This window comes from Peromyscus maniculatus, chromosome 8, assembly GCF_049852395.1.
Source record: "Peromyscus maniculatus bairdii isolate BWxNUB_F1_BW_parent chromosome 8, HU_Pman_BW_mat_3.1, whole genome shotgun sequence".
In the NCBI taxonomy this organism is placed as follows: domain Eukaryota; kingdom Metazoa; phylum Chordata; class Mammalia; order Rodentia; family Cricetidae; genus Peromyscus; species Peromyscus maniculatus.
Window position 1 is genome coordinate 39,686,453 of NC_134859.1, and position 15,503 is coordinate 39,701,955.

General features: G+C 46.3%; 1 protein-coding gene across 2 annotated transcripts in view; it reads right to left on the reverse strand.

Moving 5' to 3' along the window:
* The window catches only part of Glra1 (glycine receptor alpha 1), a 96,411-nt gene that overhangs the window by 47,983 nt on the left and 32,925 nt on the right, over window positions 1–15,503 (reverse strand). For both annotated transcript variants that reach the window (XM_006984885.4, XM_016003482.3), the window contains exons 2-3: window positions 12,330–12,457; window positions 4,508–4,575 (exon numbers count right to left, since the gene is read on the reverse strand). In XM_006984885.4, coding sequence (XP_006984947.1) covers window positions 4,508–4,575; window positions 12,330–12,457 — 196 coding nt within the window. The remainder of the gene's footprint in view (window positions 1–4,507; window positions 4,576–12,329; window positions 12,458–15,503) is intronic.

Below are 15,503 nucleotides of genomic sequence, written 5' to 3' on the forward strand. Positions count from 1 at the left end.
GCCTAAGCAGCCTCAGATTCAGAGATCAGCCTGCCTCTGCCTCCCAAGTACTGGGACTAAAGGTGTGCACCACCATGGTACGCAATTTCTACAGTTTTTCTCTAGGTCTGAGATTTTAGATTTCTAAGTCATACGCAAAGTAAATTAAGCATATACATATACATGTATATATATACAAATATATATATTTAGGAAGATAATGAAAACGTATCATAGTATTCTAGAGTGTGTGGGCTGGAAGGAGGAGGGTGCTTCTGTCTTGATTCAGAGACAGGCAGCAGGGCCTGTGCCCTGTGGGTCATCCCAAGGGAAATGTATTGCCAGTCCTTCATTCTGCTCTGAATACTGACATTTCCTTGGACTCTTACTGTGGGCTGTTCACGGAGTCCTCAACTCCTGTTTTCCCCTTAGATACCCTAAGGTTGGTGTGTTATGTTGGGTTTCCATCTTGTATTTATGTCTGTCTATCTATCTATCTATCTATCTATCTATCTATCTATCTATCTATCTATCTGTCTGTCTGTCTGTCTGTCTGTCTGTCTGTCTGTCTGTCTATCTATCTATCTATCTATCTATCTATCTATCTATCTATCTATCTATCTATCTATCTATCTATATTTGTGTGTCTGTGTTTGTGATTGTATCCTTTCTTACAGAGCTTGCTCATTTCCATAAGCAGGTGGTTCAGCCACTGATTTGTTTAAGTAATTAATCAGTCAACTAATATGCACATGTAGAGGCTGTAGGTTAAATTTAGGTATTGTTCTTCAGGTGCACTCTACATCCCGCCCCCCACCCCTTCCCCAGGGCTCACTGAGTAGGCACTGCTGACTGCCAGTGAGCTCCAGGGATCTGCTTGTCTCCACCTCCTCTGCACTGAGACACGTGTGCTAATATGCCCAGTTTTGAACATAGACTTTTGGGGGACTGAATTAAGGTCCTCATGTTTGTGTGGATAACACTTTTATCAACTGCGCCAGATTCTCCCTAGCTCAGTAGTCTTTTGAATGCACAGCGCACCTTCTTGACTCAGTCAAGTTTCTTTGCAAAAGAGCTGACTTTGGTTCCTTTGCCCCATGAAGATTTTTGCAAGTCAACACCAGGAGGAACAGGTCCAGTGTTTGTAAATGTTGAGGACCAAGCAACAGCTGGGCTCGGTGAACAGTGCATCTGCTTTGACTTATTTATGTAACAAAAGGATTGAGTTTCTGCAGCTGCATTGCTGTGTTGGCTGCTGAGCTTGGTCACTTCCAGAAACAAGGATTCAGGCGGCCATGAACTTGCAGCACAGTCTGAGAGGGACGAGCAAACACTGGTGCAGTGATAAGTGCGGCTGTGGGAACTGTAGAGCGCCGAGACTCCAATGAGCGCTCCTTGAGGTGTTTGGCTGGCTTTGAACTTGCCATGTCACCAAGGATGACCTTGAACTTCTGATCCTCTTGCCTCTATCTCCTGAGTTCTGGGATTAGAGGCATGAGGTAGCACACACAGTTTATGTGGTACTGCTGGATCAAATCCAGGGAATCCTACAAGCTAGGTAGGCACCAAGCCAACTGAATTGTGTCTTTAGCCCCACATACGAAATTCTGCTCCTGCAGACAGTCATGGTGTAATCGTAGGAAACAAAGACAGTGTTTCCTACTATCATTTTTGAGCATGCACATTTCAAATCAGTATCTTTGGGTTGCACTCGGTTGGAATGTTTGATTTTGCAAATTGCTGTTTAGACTGCTGACTTGAGTTTCATTAAAAAAAAAATAACAGAATGTGCTTTGGTTTGGGATTAGGGCAGAATTTCCAACAATTTCTGAAAATGTCTTAAACACACACCTGCCATTTTTGTATTGTGTATTGATGTGATGTATATTGATGGCTTTTGGCACTGATGGTTCGGAATCAAAATATTGACCAACTCTGGAAAATGCTGACAGTGTCTTATGTCCTACAGCATCAAGTATCTGGTCAGGATTACATTTTAGGGGCTGGGGAAGAGTGATTCCTGTGCAAGCCCAAGGACTTAAGTTCGAATCCCCAGCACTTAAATAAAAAGCTGAGCATGAAAGGCTGGTGTGGTAGTGTACTCTTTTTATTCCAGCACTCAAAGGCAGAAACAGGCAGATCTCTATGAGTTCAAGGCCATCCTGGACTACATAGGAAGTTCCAGGCTAGCTAGAGATACACAGTAAGACTGTCTTTTTATTTTTCTTTTCCTCCCTCCCTCCCTCCCTCCCTCCCTCCCTCCCTCCCTCCCTCCCTCCCTCCCTCCCTTCCTTCTTTGTTTTATTCCTTCCTTTCTTTCTTTTTAAAGCTCAGCAAGACTATGAGCATTTGCACCCCTAGCATTGAAGGGGTGGAGATATGAAGATTCCAGGAGTTTTCTGGCCAGCCAGGCCAGCCTACCCCAACAGGCCAACTTCCTGTTCAGGGAGAGACCCTATCTCAAGGCAACAAAGCAGAGAGAGACAGAAGATACCCAATGTTCTTTTCTGGTCTCTGCAGTTACATATTCATGATTTTGTCCACCCCCACACTCACATGCACTACACACACACACACACACACACACACACACACACACACACACACACACACAGGCATAGGAGCACATACATACACAAAATTTTAATTCACTTATGTAAAAACAAACTAAGCATATCTATTGCTTTAGTATAAACATTTGCTTTGTCTTTAATAAATGGTAAAATGACATGCATATTAAATAATTGTCTTAAGATGAATTTCTGTATGATTATCAGTAAATATTTAATTTGTGTACTTATTTTATATACTAACATACTTGGGATCATGTAAAAATTTATTGGGCACAAAGGGGTTCTACATAGAGATAATTTAAGTAGCTTTGGCAGAGAAGATGCAGAGGTGGGTGGCAGTGGACTGGGGACATGAGGTGGCAGTGTGTGTGTGTTGGGGGGAGCCGAATCTTACTCTACTCACAAATTGACTCCAGGCTGTTTTTTGTTTTTTGTTTTTTCCTACAAGCTAGATCATTCCCTCCATATGAGTACAATTGATTTATGTTTTGTTTTGAGGGACTAAGAAAAACCTTTAAACTGTCATCTCACACATTTGGAATTCCTAATGTCATATCTCCTTTTCACAGAAACGTGAAAGATGGAACAATGCTGGCAGAATGAGATAAAAAAATTACCCATAATTCTTTGAGTCAGAGATGATCACTATTAACATTTGCCAATCTTTGCCTTGTGTTTTCCCCTGAGAGCAACTGATTTATTTATTTAGAACTTTTTACTATAGAATTTTAAAAAACATAGTAAACAGAGAGCAAATAACACAGCTGGCCCAGAGCATCATTTTAGCATCTATAACTAGCATGTTCCTCCATTCTCTGGGTAAATTGGAAAGCCATTAGCAGGTTTTCACTTTTATTGATTTATTTTTGAGACTGGGTCTTACTATGTGGCCCAGACTGGCCTTTAAGTCATTATTCCCCTGCCTCAGCTTCTTGACGATTATACAGCCTGCTGTCATTGCAGGTGTGCACTTCCACAGCCAAGCATGTTTTCTTTTAATGTAGACACTTACCCTGTTGTTTGATGTGTGTATGTGTGTATGTATGTGTGTGTTTGATGTGTTTATGGATGTATATGTGTGTGTGTATGTGTGTGTTTGTATGGATGCATATGTATGTATGTATGTGTTTTGTATGTATGTATATGTATGTGTGTGTGTGTGTGTGTGTGTGTGTGTGTGTGTGTGTGTGTGTGTGTGTGTGTGTAGGCCAGAAGTTAACCCTGGGTGTTGTTTCTTAGGAGCCATTCAGCTTATTCTTGAGACAGAGTCTTTCACAGGAACCCGGGCTCCCCATTAGGCTAGTCTGCCTGGCCAACCAGCTCCAGGGATCTGCCTGTCTCCACTCTCCCTGGCCAGTGCTGGGATTAGAAGTCCATGCCACCACACCATCTTTTTTATAGGTAGATTCTGGGGATTAAACTCAAGTCTTCATGCTCCAGTGGAAAACATGTCACTGACAGATCCACCTCCTCAGCCTCGTTATTTAATTTTTAAAACATTTTTTTTCTGTTGTTGTTGTTTTGAGACAGGTTCTGGGTGGCCTGGAACTCACTCTACAGGCTAGGCTGGCCTCATACTCATAGAGATCCTCCTGCCTCTTCCTCCCGAGCCTGGGATTGTAGACATGTACCACCATACACAGCCTCCATTGCAACATTTTCATACACACAGATATAATGGATTTTAATCATATTTCTCCCTTATTACACTATAATTTTGCTCTTGTGATTCTGGAGGTTTGTCCTGTGCTAACTTTATTAGTAGCTTAACTCTCTTCAGATGTTAAATGTTTACCCAAAGCATCTAATTGGACAGAAAAATCTATTCGAGCCTCCAGGAGACCCAACAAAAACACCAAATTCTGTGCCTTCTTAGGGGAACTCGGTGTATCGAAGAAACATTCCCAGGGCAGAGACACTTACTGCAGAAACGATGGTTGCTATAACGTACTCACCATAGTTGTCTCAGCAATGGAGCCGAAGCTGTTGATGAAGATGTTGCAACTCACGTTCACAGGGGGACCTACCAATCAAGAGAGAGTCTCACTAAGTCTCAGGCTGTAGAGAAACTAACTTCAAGGACAGACCTCCCCATAGGGCCAAGGAGCCCCCTGCTTGTTATCCACCCCCCACCTAAGTGTCTGGGACCTCCAGCTTTCATTTAGCATCTCTGCCAGATTAGACTCCCCAGCTTCCAGGTAATGGGCAGGTACACCTCACAGGAGGCTGAGCCAAGCTGTACATTCATTAACACAGGGTGATTCATCATCCTGCCATCTGGCTGAAATCCCTTCCCCAAGCCCCATCAGGCCTTCTAATTTGTGTCTGAGATATATTTATGGCTACAACATTTGGAGGCCATCTCAGGAATGCAAGGAACAGCAAGTTTTTTTGCCTTGAACTTATGAACTGAGAATGAAGAGGTGATGATGGGAATTACCAGGCGAGGGATCTGGAGGGAGCCTGATGGACAGTCCACAAGCCTTTGTTAAATACTTTGTGGACAAGTATTTTTTTTTCAGCCCCGCTATGTCCAGAAAATAAAGGAATGAACGCCATCACCTTGGTACTTGTTTCTGGGGGGTGACTCTTCCTGGATGAAGCCGGGATCCTTCATTTCACACTGAGACTGGCAGCAGTTACCAACCCCTGAGTTGCTTCAGTGAGACCTTGCCTGTCATGATCTCACCGTGTCCTCCCAACAGCTCTGTGAGAAGGCTGGTTATCACCCACATTGTGCAGAGGGTGAGAGGGGCCAAATTATTCATCTATGGTCACACTGCTAGAGAGCGGTGAAGCCAGGCTTCCAGTACTGATTTGTCTAATTCTTAACAGCTATACCATAGGAAGCAGGTTGAGAGGGAGGAAGAAGCAGGGTCATGTAGCCAGGGGCAGAATCCAGAACCAGTGTGTGTGTGTGTGTGTGTGTGTGTGTGTGTGTGTGTGTCTGTGTGTGCGCGCGCACACAAACACAGGTGGAGGTCAGATGGTCACCTTGGTCATTATTCCTTAGGTGCCTCCCACCTTGTTTTTGGAGACAGGGTCCCTCACTGTATTAGTTACTTTTCTGTTGCTTTGATAAAACACCATGATCAAAAACAATTTCTGGATGAAAGAGCTTGTTTTGGGCTTATGGTTCCAGTCAGGTAAGAGTCCATCATGGCAAAGGGGACATGGTATCAAGGGGCAAATGTGGCAGAATGGTAGCAGGAGCAGACAGCCAAGAGATCACAACCTCAAGCATGAAGGGGAGAGAGAGAGAGAGAGAGAGAGAGAGAGAGAGAGAGAGAGAGAGAGAGAGAGAGAGAGAGAGAGAGAGACAGGGCAAAGCTATATGCTCTTAAAAGTTGTCACCCAGTGCATATTTCCTCCAGCAAGGCTCAACCTCCTACACCTCCCCAAACAGCACCATCAACTGTGCCAAAGCCTATGGGGGACAATTTCTCATTCAAAGCACCACAGTAGGCTAGGCTAGCTGGCCACCAAGCTCCAAGGACCCGCCTGTCTCTGCCTCCTAGCACTAAGATGATATGTGTGGTTTTTGCCTGGGTGCTGGGGATTGAACTTAGGTCCTCAGGCTTGCAAGGCAAGTGCTTTACCAATTTAGTTTCCTGCCCAGATTTCCCCACCCCATTTATGACACAGGTCTTGTCTTTTTTTTTTTTTTTTTTGGTTTTTCGAGACAGGGTTTCTCTGTGTAGCTTTGTGCCTTTCCTGGAACTCGCTTTGGAGACCAGGCTGGCCTCGAACTCACAGAGATCCGCCTGCCTCTGCCTCCTGAGTGCTGGAATTCAAGGTGTGCGCCACCACTGCCTGGCCACAGGTCTTGTCTTGTAGCCCAGGCTGATATGGATCTACACTGATTCTCTGCCTCAGCCTTCTGAGGGCTGGGATTTCCAGGCGTGTTCTATCAGGTCAGGCCTGGCAGAGTCTAGAAGATTAAACAAGGCCGTATAAACAAGCAAGAAACTGCTAGAGAAAGGCGTAGGACCATGAAAAAGAGGGGTCAAAGGAGCAGAGTCCAGCTCAGAGAGGGTCTGAAGACTAACACAGTAAGACCTGAGAGGGGAGCTGACCTTGGTCTGACCTTGAAGGTGCTTAGGACTTGGATAGGTCACAGACCTTCACTTGAAGGGTTATAATTATGAATGCTTCCAGGGCTATCCCTTGTTGATCCCAAGAGGTACTGAGGCAGGAAGAGCATAATTGTCCTCATGTCTCAAAGTCACTCCTCTGGGCTCACTAGGTGGAAGGCAGTAGAGCCATGACTTGAGCCAAAGTTTTCTGATTGTGGAAAGAAGAGAGTGGACAGCTTTATGTCCTCTGGTACCCAATCCATCATGTCCATCAAAAGGTAACCCACAGCTTGCTCACAAACGTAGCTTAGATTCTCTTTCTCTTGGAAGGCTTGATGGCTAGGAGGAAACTTTCTCTTGGGGTGAAAATTCAGGTCTCCCCTCAAAGCAGTAAGTGTCACACTCTGGGGTATACACACAACCCCAGCCTCTCCTGCTGCTGAGGCAAAGGACAGACTCTTCCATTTTCTGAATCTTAGGCCCCTTAACAGTTTGGAGGAAAGGCTGGGCTGGACATTTATTATTATTATTATTATTATTATTATTATTATTATTATTATTAATCTTCATCATCATCGTTGTCCTCATCGTCATCCTCATCCTCATCCTCTTCCTTCTTTTTCAGGAGCAAATTTATCAGAAGCTGGTCTAGAGGAATACTAAGGAAATCTTTATCTCAAATATCTATCTTCAAGGGCTTTTAGGGATACAAGGGGTTATGGTAAGACAGTGGGTGGGAAATCCCAGGGGTGGGTCAAGTATTTCTCATTAAAGGGCCTCCCTCTTCCTCCTTTCCCCTGATACCCAGTGCTGAGGATGGGACTCAGGACCTAGCCCATGCTAGGCAAGAACTCTACCACTGAGCTGCTCTACCCTCTCACCCCCTACCCCCGCTACCACTTCTTGAAAGTCGCTCTGCTTCTGGCCTCCTGGGACATCTGCATTTCTTTTTCAGATGAACCAAGTCATGAGAAGAAAAAAAAAGGCGGGGGGGGGGGGCTTCCAGAGAACGTTCCGGACAGCTAAAGATAAGGGAAAGGTGGTAGAGAAAGGGTCGGGGGACAGCCTGAGTGAGGCAGAAACTGGCGAGAGAAGCTAGGTGGCCTGTCTTAGCTCTAACGGCATCCTCTCAGGGAAGCCAGCCTATAGTCTAGATTGCGGGCTAGTGGGGCTAGGGTCCTTTCCATCACTTCACCAACTGCTTTCCAGACTTGTGTGTGGCTGAGGACAAAACCTGAAAAATGTCAGTTGCAGAGCCCGTGAGCTGTGGTGGCCTGTGCCTGTAATCTTGATGCCCAAGAGGCAGATATAGGGAGGCCAGAAGTTCGAGGTCAGCATGGGCTCCAGAGCGAGATTGCTATCTTAAAAAAAAAAAACACAAAAAACCAAAAAACCAAAAAACCAAAAACGAAACCAAAACAGAGCAAAAATTGCAGGGCCCTTGGCTCAGCCCTTAGCAGCGACTCTTAGTACAAGGCCTATTGTATAACAAGCCACCTGGGTGATTTGAAGGCATAAGTGGGTTTGGGGGTTGCTGGGAAGGATCATACCCCCCTTCAGAACCCAATGCCTTTATCACTGGAAAACTCTGCATATTAAAAGTATTGTTTGCCTATGCTGGGCGGGAATTACTGCTTTGTTAGGGTCACATAAACTGATGCTTATTTCTCTCATTCATTTAGCCCCAGATCCAGGTTTTTCTTTTTATTTAGCCTCATATCATTTAGATGCCCCCAAAGAGTTACTGCTCATGCCTTGAGGTGATGCGCACAGGGCTGCGTGCATCCGGCACTGTGACTTCCATATAAATGAGATGCTGATGTATGAGTATGAGAGAGCACTAGCCAAAAAGACCCCATGGGGAGGTGCGGTTCAGGGGTATAAATCTGAAATTAAATTATCTTGAGAAAATTACAATCCGGTTGCCGTTGGCAGCGGGATAATGTATATATTTCATTAAATATTAAAGTTTAATTTTGCTTTTGTGTATGTGTTTGCATTGGGCTATGCCCCTGATCCTGGAAGCCACTGCAGAATACAGAGCCTTAGGCGAGGCAAAGCCTCAGAGCTGGGAAGGCCTGGTCTTTCTCCTTGCATCCCTCTATGGATGCTAAGACAGGGGCTCAAGCCCAGGAAGGGATCTCTCAGGAGGTACATAGGTTGGATAAGTGGTCTTAGTGCTATTTACTTCTGTACTAGAGTGTGAACTGACTTTGGGCTCTGCAGACCAAGCGTCTGTAGTTCTTGGCCACCTCAGACTTCAGGCTGGCCAGAAGCAGGTTGCTCGTGTTGTACAGGCAAGCTGCTGAGGGAATAATTGCTGAGGTTTCAAATTGTGTGTGTGTGTGTGTGTGTGTGTGTGTGTGTGTGTGTGTGTGTGTGTGTGTGTATGAGTGTGTGTGTAGAGGGCTTTTAGAGTCTGGGCTGCATGGCTGTTTTAGGAATGCTGAGGTTTTCCTGGGCTTTCAGGAGTCTTAAATCTTTGAGTCTGAAGTGGGATAAGGAGAGGAGACCAGGTACAGTAGGCTTCGCTTTCTGCTATAATCTTAAGGGAGAGGAGCAAAGCCCTACTTCTAGCTCCTGGGAGGGGCACATGAGACAACCTTGCTTCTAGCCAGGCATAGGCTGAAGGGGAGCCCAGTGGGGAGTAGGAAGATGTCTAAGAGATTATGTAGTCCTGTAGATTTGGGACTCAAGTGTTCTAAGTAAGAGAGGCACAGAGGTGCATGCTGTAATCTCAGTACTTAGGAGGCTGAGGCAGGAGGATCTTGACTTTGAGTTTCAGCTTGGGCTACACAAGCTTATTGAGGGCCTTCTGTGTGTGAAGTATGGTGGCATGCACAAAGAATAGCCCTTGAACCTTGGAGAAACTCTTTGGAGCATCTGTATAGTATGAGGATAAATACAAAGGAAAACCTGGACCTTGGCCTCAATGAAGGAGGAAAATAGGCCTCTGTTTAGGTGACTCTACCATTTGACAAGAATGAGTCCTGGAGAAACAAGACGGTGATACGGTGAAGTTCTGAAAGAGTCCACCAGGGGGCGTTGTGGACTGAATTCCTAAAAAAAGACTAGCTAGGTGCAATTGGTGCACCCTGGTGGCTAAGGTCCGTTCCCTCCTCTGCCAGAATGTGTTTGGCTTAGCCAATGGTATTCTCAAGAGATGTTATTTAGTGTCAGTTTCAGCGATTTTGACATAGAACCTCAGACTTAAGTCCTGTCTTGGAGGACCTGACTAACCACACAGTTTTCACTCCTTCCTGGAAGCCCTGGGCAGGAACTGAGAAGGAGTGGACCTTGCATGGGACTCGGGATTTCTATATTTTACTTATTTATTTATTTGGAGAAAGAGAAGAGAGAAGGGTGAGGTAGAGGTTGGGTGTCTCTGACTATTGCTCAAAACCTTATCTTTTGAGACAGGATCTCTCAGGGAACCTAGATCTCATCAACTGGGTGCTGGCTGGCCAGACATCTGCCTATGTCTGCTTGTCCAGAGTTAGTGTTGCAGCCAGGTGTGGCCGTGCCTGGCTCTTACATCGTGGTGTCAGAGATCTGAACTGCAGGGACTTTTAACTCACTGAACCTTCCCTCTAGTCCCCCCAGTTTTCCATATTTTTCTTATTTTCATCATGTTCCACCCTTCTTGTAGCATCTGTCACCCCTCCAGGCGTTTGAGATTTCAACTTGGCGAAGTACTCCAGCCAACTGTACTACCAAGTGTCCTGTCCCTAGGAGAACCAAGATGTGCTGGCTAGTTTTATGTCAACTTGACACAAGCAAGAGGCATTTGGTAACCTCAGTTGAGAAAATGCCCCCACCAGCTTGACCTGGGGTGTATTTTCCTAATTAGTCATTGAAGTAGGTGGGCCTAGTCCACTGTGGATGATGCCACCCTTTGGAAGGCAGTCCTAGGGTATATAAGCAAGCAAACTGAGCGAGGCAGTAAGCAGCACTCCTCCATGGCCTCTGCATCAGTTTCCGCCTCTAGGTTCCTTCCTGGAGTTCCTGCTCAGCTTCCCTCAGTGATGGACTGTGATGTGGAGGTGTAAGCTGAACCAAATTCCCTTTTCCCTGCCAAGTGGGTTTTGGTTATAGTGTTTATCACAGCAATTGAAACCCCAAGAAACAAGACTGTGGTAATGATGATGGAGGGGTGGTTGGGGGCCAGTGAAGGGGCCGTTAGGGAAACAAGGCTGGGAGGTAGGCCTGAGCACAGTCCCCCCAAGCTTCTCCCAGATTGTTTTCTGTCTGCAGAGACTTGTGGACAGGGCAGTCAGAGAAGGGAGTGTGGGGAATGGGATGAGGGGTGTGGGGAGGCAAAAAAGGCAGACATTAGATAACTGGTTCCAGCTGTCACACACATCTTTGCTCTTGGACTTGAGCCACAGGAGTGACAAGGAGAAACACCCGGAAACAAGAATTGATCTCATGGATGTTGGTTCTTGGAATAAGATTTTTACAGGGTGCTGTGTGGAAGGTTGGGGTGCACAGAGTCCCAGGAGCTTCTTGAAGCCGTGTCTATAAGATTCAAGTCACTGAAGACAGCATTCAAAGGCATCAGAGAGCACAGAGCCCTGATCTCCTCTTGTTATTGGCACTAAGGTCCCAATGGGACCATGAATGCAGGGAACTTTGTCCAACTGCCTGGACCAGCATGTGTAATTTGGCAGTGATGGACCCTGAACATGTTTTGTTTGAATTTGCATGATCCAGGAATTGGGAATTTCTTGGAGAACTCAGTTTGGGGTCTTCTTGGACTATTGGCTCATCTGGCCACATGGGGCCCACATTCCCATAGGGGACCTACAGGCTGGGGGCAAGGGGAGCCTTCGTCATTCACAGGAGCCTGTGGCTCTTTTTATCCACTGTCTCTACCTGGTGGTGTCTGACCTTTGTCTGGGACGACTCATCCTGAATGTGGGCAGCCCCACGTCATGGGCTTCCATCCTGGACTGAACAAAGAGAAGCAAGGCAGATGAACCTCTGCTTCTGGATTCAGGCCCTCGAATGGGTCTTCACCATCAGATGGACTGTGTCCTCCGACTGTGAGCCCAAACAACCCCTCCTTCACCAGGTGGCTTTTTGTCACAGCAAGGAGAAGAGAAATCAGGACTCCCCCAACTTCAGTGAACATGTGAAATGACGAGTCTCATTTACACGAGGAATTCACGAAATTGTTTGTTAGTCTGTGGGAGCCTCCTGCAGGTGGGTTTGAGTAGGAGGGCCCCTTCTAGAACAAACAGAAGTGATGCTCCTTGGGTCAAGGCCAAGGTGGACCAGCTCCTCATCTGTGTCTCAAGATGCCTGGCAGAAACCTAAAACCCCAAGAATCATGCCTCATGACTGTACACGCAGCCAAGCCTGCATTGCAGAAATGTGAAAACTGAGACCCAAAGGGAGGAGCTTGTCCCAGCTCACAGAGGAAGCTCGTGCTTCAGCCAACACTTGACCCACATTCCTTGTTTGACCGTCTATGACACTAGACATAGTGAAATAGACCTAATTCATTTACTGACTCCCAGAAACCAGAGGTACCATTGAGTCAAATTCTCTGAGGCTCTGTCTGGACTTGTTGGGAAAAGAGATTGCATCGATTAGCAATGTCTGCCTTGGGTGGAGAAGAAAGTGTGTGTGGGAGGGTCACAGCATGTGTATATCATGGGAGAGCATTCCTGTGAATATGAAAGAAATGTTTTCCTACCTTTAAAGTTGGGCCTGATCCTGGCGTCATACCCAGAAGTCCTCCCCATGAGCTTATCCAGGAAGTCGGAGGGCGACATAGGCTTGGGTGCAGAGCGGGCAGCGTCAGCCTCCTTGGAAGCCGCAAGGCTAGGAAGAGAGAGAGAAGAAGCACAAGGTCGACGGTGGCTCTTCTCCAAGCTCCGATCAGACCCTAGCCTTGTCCAGCCATGTAAAACCCCTGGAGTGCTCTGAGCTTGAGCTAGGTCTTTAAGGAGGAAGGCACAGGCCACACTGTTTATCCAGCCCCAGTGGAAGTCAGCATCTGACAGGTTGGTAGGTCTCCGACTCCTCCCAGCGTCTGAGACCATGAGTCATCACAGAGGCTGTTGGGTCTCCTTGGGAGAGGAGGCTGAGGAGTTGGATCTGGGTCTCCCTTGAGGAGAACAGTGAGGGGTCAGTCTGGCTGACTCAGCTCTGCCTTGGGTAGCTGCCTTCTCACAAGTGCGTGGGCTATTGAAGGATCTCAGAGATAACCATTTCCTTTTAAGTTCTTCTTAGAATCAGCTATCGTACGTAAAAATAAGTAAACAGATAAAAAGTTGCTACAGTCAAATGCATTTGGAAATACAAATTCAACCCCCTGACCTTTTGCAGGCTTATACACTTACGCACAAGAATGCTTACATTACAAAATAAGCATTTTAGAAATCCACCATTAGAAACTGGAGGTGGTGCATGCCTGTAACCTCAGCACTCTAGAGGCTTAGGCAAGAGGATTGCTGTAAGTTTGAAGCCATCTTGTGCTACATAGCAAAAACTACCCTGCCCCCCACCCCCCCCCCCAAAAAAAAAAAGAAAAAAAAGTGACTTCCTTGAGAAGCCCACCTCCATGCTCATGGGTGTCTTTCTTTCTGAGCACTTCTCTTTTTCTTAACCCTGTGCTGAAAGTCTAGACTAAAATATCTTTAATAACTCACATCACTGCTAACAAAAAGTTGGGGGTGGGGTGGGCAAAGTTGAGGCAGCGCGGTGGAAGGTTCACCACGGATTCCAGAGTTGATCAGTTGATCCTTGGTACCAGGAGTTGGGAGGTTGGAAAGCAAGTGTATACTCCAAGGTATTTCTGTCAGGCCTCTTTCCCTAACAAGGTAGGTTAGTAATGTCTAAGCAAAGTCCCAAAGGTGCCCAGATCTCAATGTGAGTCACAGTTGGAGCCATGGGGGTTGAAGCGAAATCACTTGGGTTGCTTTGGGTCCCTAAAAGACATGAAGTCTACAGCTATGCTCACATGGAGGGGTCCATATGCTGCCCTGGCAGAGGCTGTGGGTCTTCAAAGATCGAGGAAACACAGAAGCAGGCTGAGGCGCGCACTTTGTGTGTGTGTGTGTGTGTGTGTGTGTGTGTGTGTGTGTGTGTGTGTGTGTGGTGTGTGCATTAGCCGTGAGTCCCCAAGTGTCCATCCTGAACTGGACTCATTCTTTGCTCACCCCTCTTTCTTGAACCTTTGTCTTCATTGCTGGGGACGGACCCCAGGGTCCTGCACACATTGGGCGGGCATTCCAGCACTGACCGCCTCATGCCTCACCCTCGCCCAACTCCTTCTCTGTTGGTGTCCCTGCTAATTGTCTAGTGATCTGCTGTCATGGCTGCTGCTCAACTCTGTGCCTTACCGTGGCAGGGCATGTCCCTTTTCCTTCATGTCCTGCTGCAGCCCAAGTTTACCCTCCAGACTCCAGGCCACTGCTTTCTTTCTGACTCTACCACCATCTCTGCTTCCTAGGACTCCCAGTCGGGGTCTCCTGTGTCTGCATTTTCTTCTCTTCCTCACTCACCATGTCCTGTTAAGCCACGAGACAGCTGTGATACATTTATTTACAGGGTTGTGTTTCCCGCCTCAGCTTCCTATATGACGGGATCCCAGACATGCACAGTTACACTGACTTTAGAATCTATCTATCTATCTATCTATCTATCTATCTATCTATCTATCTATCTATCTATCTATCTATCTATTTATCTAGTGTGTGTGTGTATGTGCATATGCATAGTGATCAGAGGACAACTTGAGGAAATAATTTTTTTTCTGTCCATCTTGTGGGTCCTGGGGATCGAACTCAGGCAATCACACTTGATGACAAGAGCCTTTACCCAGTGAGCCACCTGCTAGTCCCAACTGTTTGTTTTTGAAACTGTATCTGTTTATATCCAAGGGCAGGGATCACATAATTTTCTTTTATTTATTCCCTATTTGTTCTCTAATCCCCCAGGTGTCTACCCTGATGTCTCAAACTTAATTGGTGCTCAGCAATTGCATGGTGACTGAATGATGATCGAGACACTCATTAATTAATCAAATATACCTGCTAATAGGAAGTGTTTGTAAATATTGGTACATGGGTTAACAATTTAAAAATGATTAGACTATTATACACAGTAATAAAAACGCAGACACAGTCTGGTATTTCTTAGGAGATTTGCAAGGCATGCTGGGATTTCCTGGACATCCTTGCTCAGGCTCTGAGAATGTTCTATTCAAGTCTCAAAGAGCTGTCCTGGACTGATGAAGGACATTGCCATTGTTTGTATGTGGCTAGTGGTGCCGCTGGGGTCCTGTGATGGGATAGCCTTCTGCGTGTGTTGATGGGGGTGCCATGTATCCCAAAGGGTGGTGTGTAACAGCTGTGCACAGAGACTAGAGTGTGGATGTGGAGGAGATAATATCACAGAGCTTGGTGTGTGCAAACATGAGGGTACCTGTATCTGTGACAGGTTAGGGCCATCTGTAGTCACGTGGGGCTCAGTGTGTACAGGGATGAGTGAACTCTGACAACTGTTGATGCATATACCATACATGTTTGTTTTCCTATGCATTGTAATATATAATGTAGTAATGGCTTCCATACCTACTGCCTGTGTCACCCCAGGAGGGAGAGGCAAGAACTGAGAGAGAGCCATGGAGGAACACTGCTTGGTGGCTTGCTCCCCATGGTTTGCTCAGTTTACTTTCTTATACACTCCAGGACCACCTGCCCGGGGATGGCACTGCCCATGGTGGGCTGGACCCTCCCTATCAATCATTAATCAAGAAAATGCCCCATAGGCTTGCTGACAGGCCAATCTGAGGGAGACAATGCCTCAGTTGAGATTCTCTCTTATTGAGTGATTCTAGGTTGTGTCAAGTTGACCATCAAAC